Source organism: Diplotaxodon limnothrissa, linkage group LG15 (assembly GCF_057381915.1).
Source record: "Diplotaxodon limnothrissa isolate DT_005_m linkage group LG15, D_limnothrissa_male_GT1.1, whole genome shotgun sequence".
NCBI lineage: Eukaryota > Metazoa > Chordata > Actinopteri > Cichliformes > Cichlidae > Diplotaxodon > Diplotaxodon limnothrissa.
The window spans coordinates 25,666,098-25,684,619 of NC_140610.1; the positions used below are offsets into that span (position 1 = coordinate 25,666,098).

The window sequence follows — 18,522 nt, forward strand, 5'->3', positions numbered from 1 at the left end:
AAAAATTTCACATTCTGAAAGTGAGCAGGGGCATCAAACATAAGGCCCAGGGCCTAAAGTCGGCCGAGCAGAGACTCCAGTCTGGCCCCACTTAACAGCACTGAAAAATGTGAAGCAAGGTGTAAATGATTACGTTTTACAGCTTTATCATTACTGACAAAGACCTCCCACATGCCCATTCATGCTACAAGTAATTAGAAAATACTTTTAAAAACATAAAAGCTCCTGTTTATTCACTGTATGTGCTACAGAAGTTCCTGTTTTCACATGGATGCTATTTTTCTGTAATTTCGCACATTGATTTTTACAGTTAAAGAGTGCTTTCTTTCATTCACTTCAGCAGAATTTCTTTATTGTGTGGAAAAAACAGATGTGTTGAACATTGCACTTCTTTTTCTTATACTAGAATATCTCAGGGATTAGATGTGAAATTAAATTTCTTTGACATCCCCAATTTGGAGTTGTTGAAGAATTTCAAAACTACTAATGCACATCTTTGACTCATCTTTTCAAACATTTACAAACAATGAACATAGTTACAGGAAAACATATTACACAAACATATTTATTTGTGGCACAAAGGTATATGTTAGATTGTATAATGAAAACAGAGGATGATCTAGATAAGTACAGTGGCGCAAAAAAGTATTTAGTCAGCCACCGATTGTGCAAGTTCCCCCACCTAAAATGATGACAGAGGTCAGTAATTTGCACCAGAGGTACACTTCAACTGTGAGAGACAGAATGTGAAAAAAAAATCCATGAATCCACATGGTAGGATTTGTAAAGAATTTATTCGTAAATCAGGGTGGAAAATAAGTATTTGGTCAATAACAAAAATACAACTCAATACTTTGTAACATAACCTTTGTTGGCAATAACAGAGGTCAAACGTTTACTATAGGTCTTTACCAGGTTTGCACACACAGTAGCTGGTATTTTGGCCCATTCCTCCATGCAGATCTTCTCGAGAGCAGTGATGTTTTGGGGCTGTCGCCGAGCAACACGGACTTTCAACTCCCGCCACAGATTTTCTATGGGGTTGAGGTCTGGAGACTGGCTAGGCCACTCCAGGACTTTCAAATGCTTCTTACGGAGCCACTCCGTTGTTGCCCAGGGGGTGTTTTTTGGATCATTGTCATGTTGGAAGACCCAGCCTCGTTTCATCTTCAAAGTTCTCACTGATGGAAGGAGGTTTTGGCTCAAAATCTCACGATACATGGCCCCATTCATTCTGTCCTTAACACGGATCAGTCGTCCTGTCCCCTTGGCAGAAAAACAGCCCCATAGCATGATGTTTCCACCCCCATGCTTCACAGTAGGTACGGTGTTCTTGGGATGCAACTCAGTATTCTTCTTCCTCCAAATACGACGAGTTGAGTTTATACCAAAAAGTTCTACTTTGGTTTCATCTGACCACATGACATTCTCCCAATCCTCTGCTGTATCATCCATGTGCTCTCTGGCAAACTTCAGACGGGCCTGGACATGCACTGGCTTCAGCAGCGGAACACGTCTGGCACTGCGGGATTTGATTCCCTGCCGTTGTAGTGTGTTACTGATGGTGATCTTTGTTACTTTGGTCCCAGCTCTCTGCAGGTCATTCACCAGGTCCCCCCGTGTGGTTCTGGGATCTTTGCTCACCGTTCTCATGATCATTTTGACCCCACGGGATGAGATCTTGCGTGGAGCCCCAGATCGAGGGAGATTATCAGTGGTCTTGTATGTCTTCCATTTTCTGATGATTGCTCCCACAGTTGATTTTTTCACACCAAGCTGCTTGCCTATTGTAGATTCACTCTTCCCAGTCTGGTGCAGGTCTACAATACTTTTCCTGGTGTCCTTCGAAAGCTCTTTGGTCTTGGCCATGGCGGAGTTTGGAGTCTGACTGTTTGAGGCTGTGGACAGGTGTCTTTTATACAGATGATGAGTTCAAACAGGTGCCATTCATACAGGTAACGAGTGGGGGACAGAAAAGCTTCTTACAGAAGACGTTACAGGTCTGTGAGAGCCAGAGATTTTCCTTGTTTGAGGTGACCAAATACTTATTTTCCACCCTAATTTACGAATAAATTCTTTACAAATCCTACCATGTGAATTCATGGATTTTTTTTCCACATTCTGTCTCTCACAGTTGAAGTGTACCTCTGGTGCAAATTACTGACCTCTGTCATCATTTTAAGTGGGGGAACTTGCACAATCGGTGGCTGACTAAATACTTTTTTGCCCCACTGTATAGGATTTGATAAACGTTTGCGTTCTCCCCCTAATATGGTCACTTTAAGCGATTTCATGTTTGTCTTTTTCTGTATTAACATTTATTACTTATATGTTTGAGATAAAGATTTGATTGATTGACTTCCTGTCACATCTCTCCTGCTCCAGGTTGGTGTATGTACGAATCAGAACATACACTCAGCTTCAGGCAGTTTTTTCTACTCGTGGTTCTTAATGACATCACAGGGAGAGGATATCCCTAATATGGTAATCTGAAACAGAAACTCCACCCACCTTCTGTTCAGACCTTCTGTCAGAATGCAGATGACTTAAAGTGGGAGGAGCTAAAACAGCTTGTTTCACACAGGATTAACTGAGGGGACAGCAGCGAGGCTCAGTGTGACATAAAGAAGGTTTATGTTGAACTGTGAATCATGCAAAGCTGTTCTAGTATCAGTAATGAGCACAGCTGTAAGACTTCCAACTTTATGTTTTACAGATGCACTGATCTGAAATTAAAGACTTTTTTTTTTTTATATCCGTCAAATTTTTAGAACTCTATTTGGTTCTTCCAGAAGTTTCTTCCTGTTAAAAGGGAGTTTTACCTTGCCACTATTGCCACTCTTGCCAAATGCTTGCTCACAGGGGGTTGTTTGGTGGGGTTTCTTTCTATCACTGTAGAGTCTTTACTTTACACTATAAAGCACTTTCAGGCAGCTGCTGTTGTGTCTGTCCTGTTTTTGGCCGAGTAACGCAGCTTAAAACTTTGCTCTATGTTTGGTGTGAGCACCGGTGGAAAACGGCCGATGTTTGAACAAAATCTGTTTTACTTCATGATGAGGGTTACACGCTGATATGCATTTGAGTTACTTAATAAAACATGGCCATGCTGTATGTTAAATGTAATGCTAATCCCATATAAAGCAGTGTTTTCGGGCTTAAGCCTGTCGTATCCAAACGCCACCACAAACACAAAGGATTTTGCTTTTAAGAGGGAAGAAGGGCTTCTTCCAAAGCCTTAAATGTTTTACAGAGAACATTTAGTGCAGATGAAATATTAAAACACTTCAAGTTAAAAAAAAATAAAGGTCTGCATGTTTTTTAATCACGTTGAATGAATCTTGCATAACCTGCCTTGTACTTCTAATAAGAGTCACACTCGACTCATCATAACTTCATCTATCTTTCATGAAGAGAGCAGCAGAACGAGCTGAAACACCGACGCTCAGATCAATGAGTGAAAATGATGAATTAAAGTAATAAACTTCACTCTGCTAACAACTCACACGCACACACATTACTTTGTATTTATTCCTTTATGGAAGAGACACAAAGATCAGAAATAATGACGGTGCTGAGTCATCCACGAATGATTACAAACGCACAAAAGTGCACCTGTCAGCTCCAAACGGCACTCTCTCCACCGTGTTCATGACATTAAAGCAACATCTGCACCCATGTGACGTTTCTCCCTGAAACATGACTCACTGACAGACTGCTCAGCTGAATCTATGAAAGTGATGCTTTGCTGCAAATCAATAAACACTTAAAATTTACAAATGAAAACATACATTTCAAAATCCTTTACTGTAGCACTTCAGTCCTTAGTAAAGATCCAATGAGGAACCTTTTGATTGCATGTGTGTAATTACCCCTCAAATCTGCTATTTGTTAAGGGAAGTTATTTATTTTTCATGCTCCTCTCCCTCTCCCTGCACACGTTATGTATGGTAAGATGTTTCTGATGCATGAATACATATTTTGAAGGAATCTTTCGATTGAAGTGGCAGAAATGTGTAGACAACAACAGAAAAGACCATAACGACCACCAGAAGCTCATCCACTGTTATTTTTGCCCAAGCTGTCATTGACGTCAGCATTGGAAACATGTCTGTAAATTTCAAATATTGCCAAAATATATTTGGCACCTGCAAAATTCCCAACCTGTAAATGGCCAATAACTGCCTGGAATCGATTAATTTTGCTGGCAATGACGGTGCTGAAAATCTGCTTCTCCATTCAATTAAATTAAATTACATTTTATTTATACAGCACCAAATCACAACAACAGTTGCCTCAAGGTGCTTTATATTGTAAGGTAGACCCTGGAATAGTACATACAGAGAAAAACCCAACAACTATATTACCAGTGAGCCAGCACTTTGGCAACAGTGGGAAGGAAAAACTCCCTTTTAACAGTAAGAAAGTTCTGGCAGAGCCCGGCTCAGGGGCAGGTTGCCGCCCCCGCCTTTTTTGAGTGCTCATTGTTAAGTTTAACTAATGAATATTTCTAACAGCTATGCAAAGTTCAGCACGTGGTAAGACACTAAAATCGTGTTGGTTTGCATAAAACCTCTGAAACACGCCTCAGGGAGTGAGGGTTCAATCAGAACCACGATCCTTTTAACCAGATTACAAAATCTGATCTTTAGACTGTAAACGTGTAAAATTACACAAATGTGTATTCATGTGTACAGTGTATAGTTTTCAGTGGATACACAGGATATCCTGCGTAAAAACAAAATGAAATATCTATAGTAGGCAGTGAAAAACAGGAACTTTTATGTAAGTGTTTTATTTAAGTTTTTTTTACCCAATTACTTTGGTGGAGCATGAATGACCATGTGGGAAGTTTCTGTCAGTAAATAAAGCTGTAAAACTAAAAGTCCAAAGTTTACACCGTCTATCACTTTTTTCAATACTGTTTAATGGGACTGCATTATTATTATGTTTGATACCTCTGCTTTAGACATTCTTTTAAGAAATCACCAAGTTTTTAATGTAAAGCTGATTTTCGCTCTGACACTCGAATCATTTGTTTAAATGACATTTCTGGACTCCTGCGGGTTCACACCCCCACACACACTGTTTAATGGCCTTGTTTGCATCATATTCACATTATCAGTGTGCATGCAGTCAGAGAAGCACAGTGAGAGCTTAACGAACATGAATCATCTGTCAGCTCTTACCGTGATGAAGGCCTCCTGTCTCTCAGCCGGTCCATCCTCTGTAAACCAATCAGAAACCAGAACAATTGTTTACTTTCACCACACATTATTTCAGCTCGTGTGCAGCTGTTTGGTTTTACTTTAACTGATTATTTGATTTACTTTTACACCAGGCTTCATTTAAAAAGTGCCTCTTGTGGTTTAAACCTTCATTTAGCTGCAGCTGTCCCTGAAGTTTTACAAACCTTCTGGCGATTAAACTTATTAAATCTCCACAGTATCATTTTTTAAAAACGCCTCTGAATGTTAATGAACGTTTTAAATGTCCAGCTCGCTCATATTCTTGGCGGTTTTGAGCAGCTAAATGCTATTAAAGCATCTCTTTTCTCCTTTGCAGGTTAACTGGACTGATTCAGTACAAATCTCCGCAGTTTTTAATCTTCGTGCCGTTAATGTTGAGACTTTACAGACAGGACAGATGCTGCGGTGACGAATGTTTGCATGTTTGCTGATGGATTTACAACGCGGCTGCCGGCCAACAAACTCCAACCACCACACTCCTGCAAGTGAGGTGCCTGAATGATTTAGAGGGACTGATTCATGCTGGGATAATCAGCTTATTTGTTGTAAAAACAGCAAAAAATATCCTAAATTAAGAAAACTAATTAGCTCATTGTGACCAAAACATTTTAAATGGAAGTGAAAAAAAAGTAGACTTTAGGAAAAAACAGTAGAAATGATGCAAACAAACACAACTGAAAGCAAAACATTAAAATATACTGGAAGTGTCTGTAGCTAAAGGCTCAGGTGAAAAAAAGAAAAAGAAACCAAAGAAAGTGAAGGATCTTCAGAAAACTGTAAATAGTATAAAGTAAAAACTGTCTCCATTCAGTTTCACTGTGATTGGATTAACATCAGGTTCTCAATTAAATACAGATGACAAGGAGCACTGCATATTTACTCTAGTTCACTGTGTGTCTTTGACTGACAGCGAAACTCACTCCGCTTCGTTTATTTAAAAGCATCCAAGACGTAACTCACGCCTTCAACATAACGATGAAAACAATGACAGGTTAGCTGGGATGAACATGAAACATGGTTTGCAGGCAGATGTGAAGAATCTCGTTCGTACCCGCTGAATCATGCTCACGTGCTCCTCCGAGTCGCTGAAGTTTTTGGCGAGGTCAGAGATGCAGAGCGACTCGTGCTGACACGTGTGAACCCATCGCTGGTACTCGGCCGTCCCCGGAATCCTGTCGAAGAAGATCCTGAACGCCTCCCACACCGCATCCTGACAAACTGACCACAGGACCACACACACACACACACACACACACACACACACACACACACACACACACACACACACACACACCATGTTCAGCACTGAACACTTTGCTGCTGGATCCGGAGGTTTCTTTATATCATCACAACATCGTTTTCTAATCAGATCTGCACTTTTAAACTTGTACAAAGTTATTCCAAGTGTCCAGTGTTGTCACATCTCACAGAGATGACAATTTATTTAAATCCAGATTGACTCCAATAGTTAACCAGCAAACATCAAATGTATCCTAAACCTTAGATCAGGTTTAAACCTTCGACCTGGTCTGATGACAGAAAAACTGCACAGGTGGATGTTGATGTTGTGCCACATCACTAAAATAAAGAAGATGGGTTTTAATATAGTGACATTTCCACCTCCTCACCTCCAATATCCACCTCCTCACAGCAGCCTCATTCTTTTAAATATAAACAACATTTCATCCATTTATGGATGTTTATATTCATAAACATGTACATGTTTATCTATTTGCAAATACAGATTTGTTGCGAGGTATTTTTAAATGAATCAGACAGTTTCAGCTCTCCAACCTCCAGAGGACGTATTTAACTCTGCAGCAGTGTCTGTGATGGATGAATTAACTGAGGAGGATTAAAAAACAAAAACTGATGGCACAGTAAGATTGGTTTAGTCGTCCATCCATCTTCTTCTGCTGAAGTCTAACAGGTGTGCAGTTTATGTCTTCCAAAACCAAGAAACTGCAATGAATTGCAGACATGTGGAGAAAGGCAAACTAAACTAAAGTGAGCCTTTCTTTTATGGGCTCTTTACTAGCCAAAACAAAGTCCATCAGAAAAGTAAAAAAAAGAACCCCAAAGCTGGAGACACATGTGGGAGATTAACAGACGCTTAGACAAAGACTGAGGGGAAGACAGTGCTGTTTATACACGAGGGTAAGTAAAGCAGAAACAGCAGGGTAACAAGACACAGGAGGCAAAATCAAAGAAATTAGGCTAAACACAAGACAAACTACCAAAATAAAACAGGAAGTGACACATGAATTAACTTAACAAAAAAATGAGACAGGAAACACTGAGGGAACAAATCTACAAACAACCTAAACCACAGTCACACCCGGGGTCATTCAATTCAATTCAATTCTTTAAGAGTTGCCTGAAGTAGCTTTGTATTGTAAGGCCCCACAATAATACTGAGAAAACAGAGAAAGCCGTCTGCTGTGAATGCTTAAAGGTGAGTGGAGGAAGACGATCAATGATTTCATCGACTGAAAGAAAATATTCACATGAGAATGCTGCACCACAGACGTGATTGTGGTTTTATTTAGGTAGCAAAGATGCAATACTTATTATTACTGCAGAAATCAGACCAGTATTTCTTGCTTTGTCTGAATGAACCACCACCATCTGTGGAAACGTCAGCTTCTGTCTGGTTTCACTGGGAATAACTAAAGAATGTCCATCGGTGGGATCTGTGAGCAAAGCTGTATGATTTTCCCTTTTTAAACAACACACTGAAGCCTTCGGTATGTCCAAATTTACAGAACACACACGAGACTTTGAGCTAATCCGCTCTGAATCAATCGGAAAATAAAGTCCGTGTTAGACGAGGATAAAAGATCAAACAGGAGCGTGAGCAGAGATAAGACGAGAAAGATGAAAAGATATTTGTGCATGACACGAAAATCAGATGAAGGGTGAACGTCTGAAAACAGAATTAAGCCATCAGAGTGGGGCGGGATCTTTCTGACATTTACAGCACAGGATAAAGGAACACGGACACAGCATGCAGCTCTGCAGGCTGCAGACGCTGCGCATACATGGGTAAACATTAAAACACATTTAATTTGGCTTCTTGCAAGTAGGAGCTCCTGGGTGCCGGTAATAACAATAAATAGTCATAAAAGAGTGAATTTTAACTGAGGGAAAAACTCCTCGAACACACAAATAAACTCTCACTGAACATCTGAAGAGATTCACACGTCTTGTTTATGAAATTCATGTTTTATCCACAGCTACTCTGGCCCGTCTTTCTTTGGTAGTATCCGGCTAAACACGCATACAGCCCGAGGCGAGCTGCATTTAAAACTGATGTCACAAACAGTTTTCATCCGTCATCTCAGAGCTGCTCTGTCAGGGGCGACTCAGATGAGATCGAGGCTTAAAAAGAAAGAGATTTATTAGACCAGCTATGAGCACAACGAAGAAAAAGCTGAATTATGTGAGGACTCTTTGGCCTTTAGACGCCATTTAATTATTTTTAGGGGGTACTTGGGGCGTGAGGTGCACAGCTATGCCCCCCGCGGGGGTCTAGACGCTGAAGGTGTGGGGAGGGAGGTGAAGGCTGATGTGGATCAATGTGAAGTGCAAGGGGAGCTCGGATGGAAAACGAAGATGGAGGAGGGCGCCATCGATCTGAAGCCACAGAAGCGGCGGTGGAGGGAGGAGTTTAAAAATGACGGCAGCGAAATGCTCGAGGTGGATGCCGCGACCAACTAGTACTTTTATATATATAACCCCATGTTTTCATGCACATGGGCGCCCGCTGCTGAAGGTTATAGGGCACACTTGATTTTTGGGTAACGCTGAATTCTGTTTTCATGAACAGTTTGTCCATATGAAGAGTGGTGTGGCTTTACTATCAGAAGGAGATGGCGTCCCACGACTTGTGCCGACCGTTCACAAGCAGACTGAAGGGCGATGAGGTTTTCCACTCATGCTGTAACCTGCTGACATGCTTTAAAGATTCAACAACAGGCTTTTAAATCCACAGCTGAACTGCTGCTGTATTAAGATGTGCTTGTTATAAAGCTTCTTCTCTTCAGAGCTGACCTCTGTGAATAACGATAATGAGCTTTGTGAAAATGGAGTGAAAGTGGAGGTTGATTTGGTTTTGTCCTCTTTCTGGGCATTCTGCACTGACAGATTTGATCATCATCACAAAGCCATTAAAACCACAAGTTTCCTTTAGCAGCAAGAGAAGATACGAGACACATTTATACAGCCTGCATGCAAAAACCACACATGTGAAGAAGTATCTATGATGAGGAGTTTCTAGTCCAGCAGTCTGATCTTCCTGGCCTCATCAGCTCTCCTTCACACCTTTCCTTAAGCTCATGGTGTTTTGTATAAAGCTCAAGAAAAAGGGATTAGAAAACGTCAGTGGGGGTGGGGGGGGCGTCACCTTTTGGACCACCTGCAAACATGGGACTCCTCACACTGTCCTGCATCTGTCGCTCAGAAGATTCGTGCGGAGGCCGTTTTGTTTCACAGGTATGATCCCCGTGCTTCTGCTCCTGTGCTGAACAAGCCGCACAGCTCGGCACTTTTCTGTGCGGAGGAGGGGAGTGACTCACGCCTGTGACTCACTTCATCGCTCCTCAGTGGCGCCGTGACGGGTCAGCTGGCTCGAGTGTGGGATCATGTACCTGTGCTTTCCTCCACTCCCCCCCCCTCCTCCACAGTGAAACTGCCTGCTGGAAACTGTGTGAAGAAACCGACGCTTCTGCACTTCAGCTTTGTCTTTTCTTTGTGTGGATGTCTGCAGGTAAAATCTGCTAAATGTAAGGCTTTTAAAGCTACTCTTGAAGTTCAATCTGATTAAATTTAAGACTTGAAAGCATGCAAACACTTAAAACCAGTAAAATTATATTCACAGCATCATGTTTAATTGCTTTGTCCTCCACATTTAAAAAAAATTGTGGAGCCACAAATTTAATTTTCTCACAACAAAAGGCAGCACAGTGGTGAGAGCAGTGCCAGTTAAAGTTGAAGAAAAGCTATAAATTTGGAGATTACCTTTCCAAATGTGCACGTTATTAGGAAAAGCATTGCTTCCCTTTCTGATACTTAACTGAAATCCCCATGCTGGAGCACCAACATCAGACTATTCTTTGAACTTTTTTTTAACTTTTAACAACCCCTACATCCCCACACCTCACCTTTTTTTATTTTTATTTTTGCACCATCAGTGGTTCCAACACTCTATCGTACTGCTAAATGTAAGGACCTCATCTTAAGGAAGAGGTAATAATAAGGCGTGCATTCAGCGCTGTCATCCGATCCCTCCAGATGTTCTTTGATATTTATTCCCTCTCCCGTCTTCATCAAATGATTTCTGAACATTTCTGAACAAACTGATGTAAATTCATTCTGATGCCAGTCAGTGAGGCTCATAAACAGCCAGAATAAAGAGGAGACATGGTGCTCAAAGCACGCCGTGTCACGAACAGAAGCGTATGGGTGCAGTCTGTAACAGGGTGGAGGTTCACGACTGTTTCAGCTGTTTACTGCCTCCTGCATCCACCCACATACACAATTCTTACCAAAGCATCAGAAAACATTTTTTTTCACTTCTGCAAAGAAAATAAGCAGATAGTAAAATATTTTTCACAGTTTTTATTGCTGTTGTGGGAAACTTTCTTACCTTCAGCCCTGCACAAAATGCAAATAAGAGCTGCTCTGACGAAAGGACCCCCATAATGAGCCGCTAATTAAGGCATAACGTCGTGTAACTTTGCACGTGTCCATCAAACCTATACTCCACTGGAAAAAAAATCTTTCTAAACTTTACTTTGAAGCAGATTTACCAAACCCAATATTTGTCTCATGGTTTCATGCATGATTTTTACATCCTGGTTACCACAGACACATTCTTTACACTTGAGCTTCAAAATAAAAGCCCAAAAAGGGCCTGTTTGTAGAAGGAATTTGAACAATATCAATATTTGGCCGATAATTCGGAGTTGTTTGCAGATTTATAGGCAGAAAACCAGCAATTGATTTAGGAAAGGTAAGATAAGAAGCCCTCCTTGAGACTGGTTCTTCGTGTTAAAAGGGTTTTATTTTTCTTGCCACTGTCTCATCAGGAGTCGTCTGATTGTAGGGGTTTCCCTCTATTATTGCAGGGGCTTTACCTTACAACATAAACCACCTTGAAGCGACTGCTGTGATTTGGTGCTATATAAATAAAACTTGAATGCAGTTGTAGTATACCTATAATTTATCAGAGGAATACTGCTGACAACAGCGATTAGGGGGTATTATTGTCTCCAGACTAATACAAATTGTACCTCTGAGCTGGTAGTACGCCTGGTGGCTTGCGATCACTTCACTGATGGTCTCCTGGGGGCAGATTCTCACTCCGGAGTGTAAAAACACCGACCTCTTGGATCGGCGTAGCTCTGGTTTAAAACCTGAACTTTTGGTGAGGGCGGGCATCTTTAGCAGCTGCGCCAGTCCCGCCGGGCCAACGGCCTCCATCTTCACCCCCGAGTCCATCCTTCCATCGCCCTCTGAGCCAGACAAAGAGAGGAGGTAAAAAATAACTTCAGGGTCAAAACACAGTCATTGCAGAGCAGATCGCGGTCAGTTCCAAATCCCTGGCATTTGTTTAGAGCAACAGATGGGTGGTGTTTACTACAAAGAGCAGCGCAGCTCATGTCACCAGATTTAAACAACATTTGAAAACAGTCGAAATCGGATTTAGAGTCATTTTCTGCCACTGGCGACACAAACGACACTGCCTGATTTAAACCCCATCCGTCTGGTACTACAAGAGGCTTAAAACAAACAGGAGAAGAAGCTTGGAGCTGCAGGAGAGGAATCAGAGCCGAACGCAGTGAAGAGCAGATCAAACACCAGCTGCTGCTACGCTGCTGTGGTAAATAAACAGATGCCAGATATTTCAGAGACAAACACACATCGTGACGAGTCAAACGCAGACTGATGGAGCAGCATCAGGACCACAGTGACACCACCGCCGGTCTGATTTACTCTGCAAAGAGTCAGAGGTAGAAAAGACGTCCATAAACCAAAAAGCCTTGATTAGCATTTCAGTAATTAGACAGATCCACATTAAACTTGCTATTTTCTGTCTCTATTCATTAGAAACGGAATATTCTGAGCCTTTGGACGACTAGTTTCTGACATTTAATATGCAAAACAACTCTTTAGGAGACAACAAAAGTAGTTCTGGTCACTTCAGAAACAAAACTACTTATCCAAGTCTGATATGTCCAGAACAGGGGGGCACAAAGACTTTACCAAAGGGAAAATCTGGGTCTGCTCCCAGTAGGACATGGCTGAAACACCTCAGATGAGGGCCCAGACACCCTTCAGTGTCTATGAAAAATAAAGCTTATAGTTAGGGCTGGATCAGGTGAACCTGAATCCTCCCTTAGTTATGCTGCAATAGGTGTAGGCTGCTGGGGGATTCCCATGATGCACTGGGTGTTTCTTCTTCAGTCACCATGTGTATACACTCCTCTGCATTTAACCATTAGTTCTTATTAATCTCTGGCGCTCATTTCTACTACTATTGCTCCCTCCTTATTCCCTCACAGATAAGCAAAGACCTCAAGTCTACCTCCTCAACTTTACCTCCTCCACTTGAGAACAATGAGAAAGCAGTAAAAGAAAAGCAGTGACATCACAGGATTAATTTAAAAAAATGGTTGTCACTTCCACAGGACACATCATCAAAGATGTGCTCTGAAAGCAAACGCACAGCTTCATGGCTACGAGCTGGTAAACAGAGTCAGAGAGTATTTTATAACCGGCAGATTTACAGTTTTTGTATTTTAGCTCATAAGATAAACCTGAACTTTCAGACACCACACCAGCATGCTACCAGTTTGTTAGCAGCATGTTACCAGCTTGTTAACAGTGTGTTAGCAGCATATTACCAGGATGTTAGCAGCGTGTTAGCAGCTTGTTAACAGTGTGTTAGTAGTGTGTTATCAGCTTGTTAACAGCGTGTTAGCAGCGTGTTAGCAACATGTTAGCAGCGTGTTAGTAGCATTTAAGCAGCATGTTAGCAGCGTGTTAGTAGCATTTAAGCAGCATGTTAGCAGACACAGATGCAAACTCTAACATCACTGCCCAGATCTGAGGAGACTGGATCCACACTTTGTTCCCTCAGTGGTCTCATTCAGAGGGTAAAAGGTCTGGAAGTGCTTAGTTTGACTTGTTTATCATCACAGCTAATTTTTACATTCTCCCCTCTGGCTGTCTCGGTTAGTTACACAATAATCACTCGACAAATCTTTATATTAAAATGTCATGGACAAGACTACAGAGCACAACAACGTAGGCATCAAGATTTGTGACTGAGATTTGTGTTCTTACAGGCGAGTCCCTGAAAGCTTTTAGGTTATCAGTATCGAAGTGTCAGTGGTTTGAAGCCTGGTATTAAATGATCTTTCTAGAGACGCTGACTTTCTGTGACCTCCTAACATGCTGCTACACAACACGTATCCCGTTTCTTTTTCTTTCTTACAGACCTTTAAGTTTATTTTAGTTCAACATACATAGATGACAATAACATATTTACATGCGTGACATTTTTTGCAAAGAAAATAAATCGTAAAGAAGCTGCAACGTTACAGCTGAATGCAGAAGAAAGTCTCCAAGATATGTTATGAAGCATTAATGTGACTAAATCCTCAGTATCCTACAGAACCTGATGGATTTTGGACATTAAAGTCAGCTTTAATCAGAGGATTTTATAACTGTAAATTATGCACATTTTTTCTAGTTTTCTAACTGTAAACATCATAATTGTTAAAATTTATGAATCCTGACATCTTCTGAACACCGAAGCTTTTACTGTCTGCACTGACGGTGAATGTGGGATGTAAAAGTATTTAAATACTTCACTTCTGAGTTTGCTCTCATTAGATACCGTTTTCTATCCAAAGAAGCTGCAGTGTTGAAAATGTCCAGGTTAATTTTGATGATGTGCTTTTTTATGCAGCATTAATGTGACTAAATCCTTCCGTATCACTGCCGACGCTTCAGTTTGAAGGAGCAGTAATACCTGTAAATGATACAGTATGTGTTATTAATAAACAAGGGAACATCAGGAAAAAAAGAAACGGATTAATTAAAGATATTAAACCTGTGAGTGATGCAGAAATGTTTCTAAAGGTTTCTAATGACTGAACTGAGAAAGAGACCACCACCAAATTGCACCAATAAAACCTTTCTGTGTTGAATATTTTATAAAGCTGTCTGCTGCTGCATGTAGCTCCATGTTTTTGACCTTTTCTTCTGATTCTCTCTATGTTCTTGTTTCTAAACCTCCACCTATCCCTCACATTCACTTTGGGCACATGCCGTGATCTTTCCCTACATTAATCTGTGTGAGTCCTTCAGCATTTCTCTGTTTTGTGTTTATCTGCTGCATGGAGCTGAGCCGAGTTCAGCGTTTGCCTTACAGTCATTGCTCAGGGTCGACTCTCTCCTTCAGGCGCCCACACACACTAAAACTGGAAGCACTCGGTGTACCAAAAGGACGCTCCTAAACAAGAGGTTTGTTGTAGATAAATTTAGGACAGCATGAGTCAAAGTGAGGGTTGTAATTCATCGGGCTGCTTTTGGGAGAAATAAACAGCCTGAGAAATGTTTTGAAGTGAAGGTGAACTTTGTTTTATAACTTTGATTATCAGCCCCTCTTTTGTCAGATTTTTAGCTTTCTTTCTTTCCTGAATAAGTGAGGAGAGAAAGCTGTAATTCAAATTGTCAAGCTGTCAGCATGCCAGCCATGAATTTACTGAACTGCCATTATCTGTTTCTGCATTTCCATTTGCATTGAGGACATGTTTGCACACACATAATTGGAGGAAGGCAAACTTCTTGCGATGTCACCATGCATTTAAACTGCCTTTTTGGTATCCTCGGGGGAAAAGTGACAGTCCAACTCCACGATGACTTCACAGCCAAGTACTTACGCAATCGTAATAGGCTTTGCTTCACATTGTGACCAAGTTTAGTACGAGTATAGATAGCCTTACTCTTTAAACCCTCACATCTAACCTCTCTGTTTGCAAAGAATAAAATGCGAACCAACGAGGCTCACCTTTAATCACGGCAGCCTGCGGAGCGACGGCGAGCAGCAGAGCGAGTCCAAACGCCCAAAGCATCATGTAGGACGGTCTCCTGAAATATGAACGTCAAAGTTAATCCAGCAGCACAAGGGAAGGTGTCAGCGAAGAGGAGGGGGCTCCTCTGGCTCAGGTGGAGATCATGGGCGTGGGTCGACCTCGTGTCATTTGGGGGACCCTGAGCGGCTGCTGAAACGCTTCCGATGAATTCCAGGATGCGTGTGGAAGCGTAAACCGATCCAGAACAGGACCTGCTGCATAGTGTGGCAAGAGTGACGAGGTTTAAAAAGTAGGCACTGTTTCTGGAATAATCTGTTTATCTACTGCTCAGACATAATCCGTCTTTACCTTGCAGCCCTCGCAGCGCAGGCGTCATCCTGTTAGTGGCTTTCTGGGGGCATCTGTCAACCACGATGACTAGTTGGCTCAACACACCCCCTCCTGGCCCAGCCGGACACGCCGTGCCATGGTTCCCCGGCTGCTTTCAATCAAGGCATCCTGCAGGCCTCACTGCTCCGAGCGGTCCTCACGAGCACATCACATGTCTGCACAGACTCAGGTTGCTGGACCTTTGAATCTTTGCTGATGTTTTTCTCTTTCGTTTGGCGGTTTCCTGCACGTTTCTGTCTCCAGGCTTCATTGTTTCAATTCGAAAACCTGATCGCTGCACAAAACTGTGACAACCGTTGGGCTTGGAGGAATAAATGAATACTTAAATCCTCCGCTCAATGTACTTTCATGCCTTTGTTACAAATACAATAAGTCCAGAAGCTTATGCCATCTCAGGGTTTAAGTCCCAGGAAGCTCCAGACAAATGATGTTTGTTCCACAAGTGCAGAAGTCCTTTAAAAGGAAATCTGACTCCGACACATGAAAAGAAATGATTTTAGATCAGAGAGCTGAAACTGCACAGTGTGCAGAGCCTTGGGATGAAAAGAAGAAATAAGATCAGTCGCTTTACTTGAACACAGTAAAAAATATTAACATTTTAATGACTCTGCTCTTTTACTTGAACTATGATGTTTCTGCCAACAAAATAAAACTAATTTAAAACATTTAAATTCCTTCTTGCCATCTTATCTGTAGCACTTTTACTTTTATATTCTGCTTAATTAATAAATAGAGTTCATTTAGAATATGGATCAGTTTAATATTAAACTCCTCAAATATCTGATGTGAAAGTCTTTATTTAATCTGCCTGTAAAGAAGCCGTTTACAGAAATCTGACTCTGGATAAAGAGAAAACAAGCTTGTAGATCAGAGAGAGGGACAGAGCCTCCATATACACGTTGTTGTAATTCAAACATATGTGAATAGTTTTCTTTATATGTTGTTGTATTTTCTTCCATTAAATTACTGTGACATTCAAAGCCCTGAAAAACATGAACACGCTGTTATCACTAATGCAACAATTAAAATCCCTGTGTTCACAACAAATATGAAAAATAAACCCACTTTAAAACAAAAATCTTTTTTTACTACTTTTTAACTGTCCTAAGCTGATTAATGAATACATTATGTGTACACATATTTTGCAATTTTCAGTTTTCAATTAAAAACTTTTCTTCTTAATCAGCCGACTTTTACTTAGTTTCATTTGGTTAATATTCACTTTAGAAAGACACAAACCGTGATCACATCCAAGTTTCTGCTCTCGAACAGAAAACCCAAACACGTATAAATACAGTATATAAAAAATACTTTTATGTCCATCTTATAAAAACAATATAAAAGCAACAAAATACAGTCGCACTGGAGAAGCTGCAGGCAAACACTGTCAGGTATGTCATCATGTTACTCAGATAAAAGCCTTAAACTAATCTAATTCTTTTAGTTCTCCCACAATGGTTTAATATTTAATGAGTGAATAATTAGATGAAACTTTCCCAAAGGACACGCTGACAGATCATAATCTCCTTTTTCCCCCATCCAGCAACCAAAAAGAATAAAAAATAAAATCACTCTGAGGAAGCTGGAACCAGATTATTTTAGACTGTCTTGCTTAAAAAGAGAGAAAAATTAATTACCAAATCTTTGTTCAGTAACTTGTTTGCATTTTTATTTTATTTTTATTTGCCTTTACTTTGCTCTATCCAAACACTGCAGCACTAAACCAAACTTCGTGCGACTTTAACACATGAAACCAAACCTAAAAACTTCACACTGTTTCGAATGGCTGTGAACTTCAAACCTCTTTCCTTCAGGTGAACCCGACTGATGAAAGGTGGAGTGAGGCTAACGGCTGGGGGGAGCGAGGGGGTGAGGGATTGTGTCTCTTTGAGGATTTGGAGTAAAAATAAAACTTCTGGCTTTGAGGAAGACCTACAGCCTGTGCACTTTCATACGCGAGGCTTCTGATGTTTTCTGGTGACCTCTGTGACGAGCAGAGATGGTGGAAAGTTGAAGGTCTTATCTTATTGTAGGTCAGCTGGAGCTCAGACATCGCCAAGTTGGGCCATATCTGAAGAGCCGTGCAAAAGAAGATTAGAAATTGCTTTTAATCTGTAATCCGGTGCCTGTTTTACTGTCCAACACAGCCTGTGTGTTTCACTGCTGCCAGACTGAAGCACTGGGATTAGCAGCTGTAACCCCCCCCCCCCCCGACACACACACACCCACACAGAAAAAGAAAATATAAGAAAAATATTAAAGAAAAAATAAAAGGCAAAGTATTTGTTCATGTTATTTACCTAATCTCTCCTAAAAACAAAGTTAGTCCATACGAAACTGAACACGACGGCGGTGAGGTCAAACACAAGGACTGGTTTCTGTTATGCTGAGCTGCATATTTGAGTTGTACGACTACCCAGCCTGCTGTCATTCCTCAGTTTGTTGATCAAAGTCCTGATCGGTCAGCGGACGGACGAGGAAACCGTGCAGCATCACGTTCACTCTGGACTCGTGGCACCTGCTTTCAAAAAGCTCAGCAAAAACACTTCGGCCGAGGCTTCAAAATAGCTGACATCACAGCGGCTGCAGCGATGACTCAAACTGAGTCCATCCACTCCTCATTATAAAGCTGCAGGTCTGCAACAAAACAAAGTGATTGACTCCACGTTCTGGTCCTCTGAGGCACAAATTCTGGTACTCTTGTTGATTATTTGGCGTGTTGCGCTTTGACCTGGACTCTGAAGCTTTTGTAGCACATGTGTTTTACTTCATGTACTTTG

At 41.2% G+C, this 18,522-nt stretch overlaps 1 protein-coding gene across 1 annotated transcript in view; it reads right to left on the reverse strand.

The window, feature by feature from the left end:
* Positions 1-15,394, reverse strand: part of LOC146617629 (uncharacterized) — a 55,776-nt gene extending 40,382 nt beyond the window's left edge. Inside the window, exons 1-4 of the mRNA XM_085373503.1 lie at positions 15,328-15,394; positions 11,540-11,761; positions 6,298-6,464; positions 5,187-5,224 (exon numbers count right to left, since the gene is read on the reverse strand). Of these exons, the coding sequence (XP_085229629.1) occupies positions 5,187-5,224; positions 6,298-6,464; positions 11,540-11,761; positions 15,328-15,394 (494 nt within the window). The remainder of the gene's footprint in view (positions 1-5,186; positions 5,225-6,297; positions 6,465-11,539; positions 11,762-15,327) is intronic.
* Between the last annotated feature and the right edge of the window lie 3,128 nt (positions 15,395-18,522).